General features: G+C 35.7%; 1 protein-coding gene across 4 annotated transcripts in view; it reads left to right on the forward strand.

Moving 5' to 3' along the window:
* The first annotated feature begins 429 nt into the window (after positions 1-429).
* nkain5 (sodium/potassium transporting ATPase interacting 5) overlaps positions 430-4,278 on the forward strand; it is a 39,716-nt gene continuing 35,867 nt past the window's right edge. The window contains exons 1-4 of one of the 4 annotated variants that reach the window (XM_052562669.1): positions 430-640; positions 2,828-2,965; positions 3,694-3,774; positions 3,982-4,179. In XM_052562669.1, coding sequence (XP_052418629.1) covers positions 587-640; positions 2,828-2,965; positions 3,694-3,774; positions 3,982-4,179 — 471 coding nt within the window. In that variant the 5' untranslated portion in view covers positions 430-586. The remainder of the gene's footprint in view (positions 641-2,827; positions 2,966-3,693; positions 3,775-3,981; positions 4,180-4,278) is intronic. The other 3 variants (XM_052562672.1, XM_052562671.1, XM_052562670.1) reach the window with 3 other exon arrangements.

A 4,278-nucleotide genomic window follows, 5' to 3' on the forward strand; every position in this document is an offset into this window, starting at 1 on the left:
ACACGTCATGCACACACAAATCTTACTTTGCTTGACAGCCTTACAATTCCCAATGAAAATGAGCAACTCTGACGTTATGTTATAAATAACTAGTAACTATAAACTTCCTGAGTTTTACCCCCATTTGTAATTAAAGGCATGCGATAAGCTTGGGTTTTTACAAAATCATTCACCTTAAACTTCCCTCTGAAAATATTGTGTATAGGCTAAATAAAATAATGCTGAATTTTTAATATCAGTTAAACCCCTGCTTTAATCCAGCCTTAACCACCAAGTAGCGTTAATGGTAGTCAGATCTTGATTTCTGTGAGCAGTAAATCTAATCATTTGGCAGCTCTTCCACCTGCCGCTCCCTCTCCACAGCGCACCGAGAGGCGGCGGCTGATTTAAGGACCCACCCCATTTTATTTACGCCCGCCTACCGCTTTATATTGTTTTTAACCCTATCTGCTATGTATTTACACCTATGATCACAAATTGTAAGAATAGCATAGTTTACTGAAAAATAACGCTAAAAACAGACTACCTCAAAATGAATCTCTTTTATTTACCATTTTGAGTTTTACGTTAATACCGGATCGTGAAGATGGGCTGCTGCTCGGGGAGGTGTATGTTGATGTTCTTCTGCGCTCTTCAGCTGGTAAGTGCGTTATAGAATTGTAGTAAAAACAAGCGTCTACTCGCTGCAGTTTTGTATCGCATTTATTAATCTGTCAATTTTTATGACATTTTGCGTTGTGATATTAACTTCGAAACGAGTTTCTGAACATCTGAACAACAAGTCTTAAAGTCCGCAGTCTTTTATGTAGTCCATTGTTTGAAAGAAGGAAGGTTTTTAACCCAAAAACCCTAGTTTTTCAATTTATAATTTGTGCAAACAGACTAGAATTGTACGTAGACTTTTGGACAGTTATTGGACTATTATTAAAAGGAATTGTCGTGAAGGAGCACTCACAAAACTAGACCACATTTTTGTAATAGAGTACAATGAGAACTGCAGCGAGTGCAAATAATACATTAGTGTATATTATATTATGTTTATAACTACTTTTTGTTTTTGCACATATTGTATTTATAGCTTTGCTTATGTAAACATTTGTTGTTCTTTTCTCTCATTTTTATATTTATATATTTATATTCTGTATTTATGTTTCTCTGTCATATGTATCAGTTCTCACTTGTTTTTCTGCTATTGCACCAAAATTTATCTCAAAGGATTTTTATTAAATATCCATCATCCATTTATTTAGAACTTGCTCATAGAACATAATCTAGGCTACTTATTTATATTGCAGATTTCCTACATAAGAAATGTCAACTGTGCATTTTAATATGGAGAAATGTTATATAGGTTGCACATGGTTTTCCAGTGGTGTGAGATCCTTTTCTCCTCTCACAAAGTGATATTGGATTTTATCATCTCAGTTCAGTAGCTGCACTTGTGTTCTCAACAGGAGGAAACCCTCTTGTTTCTGTGCTGAACACCAACAGAGACAGTGACCTATATCCCTGCTGCTTAACCTTTGTATGGCTTTTAACTTTGGTCTAACCTTATCTTTTCTTTCTTTCCTTTCTATTGACTGTATAAATGTGCATGAAAAAAATAGAAATTGGAGATGCTTATTCAGTCATATATTTTTAAATCAGCATTTTATATTAGCAATCTAATATGAGATCACATTTGGGCTATAATCTCAGTGGATTAACTCAGTCTTGCCATTTTTTTTAAATACAGTCCCCTACTAAATAAATGATGAATATTCAGTAAGACAGTGCAGAACAGAAGCGTGCAGTTATTAGTCTTTACAGTTGTGTACATTTGATCTCAGGATGGCTCAAAAAGAAAGTATAGCTGTATGGTTTAACTGGTTTAACAAATTCAATTTACCATTTCACACTGTCAATGATTAGAAAAAGAGAGGTCTGCTGCATGCCTGCCATACCATGTCCAATATTGTGTAACATTTGGCACCAATAAATCTTGGCTTGACATTAATCTGTCATGTCGACTATCAACAGGTTCAGCACTGTTGCTGTGTTAATGGTGGTTTCATATATCCTTAAAATAAATATTTCAGATGAGTTGAAGACTGTTCATGTTTATGAATTAGATATACCAGGATGGATATATATTGTATAATCTGAGTTTGTAATGCAGATGTCTGTTACCAAAAGCGGATAGCTCATCTGTATCTGCGATTCATCTCATTGTTTTATGTTTGGCTGGTTAAAGTCAATGCACCTCATGCTGGAACACAGCAGAGAGGGACTGTGGTGAAGACATGCTACGAATGGTTGATTTGAGGTGGAACCTCTGGGGACAGCTGGTACACAGCAGCATTGTGGCATACAGATATGGGGGATGGGTGCTTAGTGGAGAGAGAGGGTTTATGACTGCTGCAGTGAAGCTTTATGAGAGGAGCAGCATCCCCCACACCCAGCACCTTCTCTCTGAATCATACATCTCCTCTCCCTGAGCCTCTGACCTCCAAAGAGAGCCCTCATCTCCTCTCACTCACCCTTTCTCTCTCCGCCCTCCTTTTCTCTTTCTCCACCTCTCACTCTCTATTTCTCTGTCACATGCTTTGTACCCCATTGGCTCTGTTACCCTGGCAACCCTGAGTAAAAAGCCAGCATGTGGAAAAAACAGAAGTGGGGGTTTGATTGTGTGTCTCTTGGAAAGAGAGATGGGGTCTCCATCATTATTGTGTTTGGGGCAGCGTGAGGTGTTTTTGTTTGTGTAGATGCAAAGTAGCTGGTGGTTTTACTGCTCTATCAATGTAAAGAGATCTTGATCATATCATACTTTCTGTCTTTTTTTTTCTAGATCACTGCTGTGGAGAGACAGGTGTTCGACTTTCTAGGTTACCAGTGGGCACCCATCCTTGTCAACTTCCTGCACGTCATTGTGGTGATATTGGGCTTGTTTGGGACAGTCCAGTATAAGCCTCGCTATATAGTTTTGGTGTGTACTGTATTTAACTCATGACATTTTTTGTAACTTTAGAAATTCATAGGTATGCTAAATAATATTGCATTTAATAAAACTTGTTTTATTAAAACAACAATGTAACATAATTTATTATTCATAAAAATAAATGATTTATACTTATTATTTATAAAATACTGATACTAAATATAAAAAGATTACAAAAATACCTAAATGATCAAATGTATTAAATTCAATAATACATTTCCATTGATTAATATTATTATGTGTTTTGATTTCTTTATCTGAGAAAAATATATCACAGTTTTAAGAAAAATATAAATCAGCACAACTGTTTTAAAAAATGATAATAATCAATTTTTCCTGAGCATAAAATCAGCATGATTTCTGAAGGATCATGTGACACTGAAGAAAATTCTGCTTTGCCATCACAGAAATAAATTACATTTTAAAATACATAGAAAGCAAAATTCAGATATTTTCAATTGTCATAAAATTTCACAACTGTTTGTGTATATTTGTATACAGTATTTCTGTAATATTGTATTTTAGATCAAATAAATGCAGCACTGGTGAGCTTAGGAGATACATCATCCATCCAAAACTTTTTCATGGTAGCATATAATCTAATACAGTAATTTGGTTGTTAGCAGATATGGATTTTTGTTTAATGAAGTTAGATGTGGTTCCGACTGAATTTTTACAAACTCTGATGTCTATTATGTTCTTTCATTTTCCTTTAGTATATAGTCTGGAGCGTGTTTTGGGTGACTTGGAATATCTTTATCTGTTGCCTTTATCTTGACCTTGGAGGGCTTTCAAAGGTAAAGAGCCCCATTACTCATTATGTCAGTCTAGTGCTAGACCAAGTTCACATTCATTCCTGTTATTGGTATGAAATGATATCATAACTTTGTTATAATCTTGCAAACCACAGATGAACAGAATTAAACAACATTTTAAATTGACAGTACAGATCATGTTTACAAAGCCATGAATGTTTACAAATTCAGAATGCTGTGGTCTTGCAGGACAGCAATTACCTGTCATTGGGACTTTCATCTTACCATTCATGGTGGAAAGACAATGGTCCAGGCTGTGAGAATGGAAACCTCCCAACCACTAGATGGCAGCATATGGAAAGTCCTGCTCTGGTTTCTGAGCTGGGCTGTGTGTTAGAATTCCAATACATCGAAGTTATGCACAGCGCCCTGCAACTGTTCATTTCTGTAAGACCCTAAAACTGAAGTCATTATCTGTTAAAGCTGAAGTGTGCCGAAATGAATGACTGTTTTCAAACAGGTTTCATGAACATTTCTCACAACAGT

Source organism: Carassius gibelio, chromosome B8 (genome assembly GCF_023724105.1).
Source record: "Carassius gibelio isolate Cgi1373 ecotype wild population from Czech Republic chromosome B8, carGib1.2-hapl.c, whole genome shotgun sequence".
NCBI lineage: Eukaryota > Metazoa > Chordata > Actinopteri > Cypriniformes > Cyprinidae > Carassius > Carassius gibelio.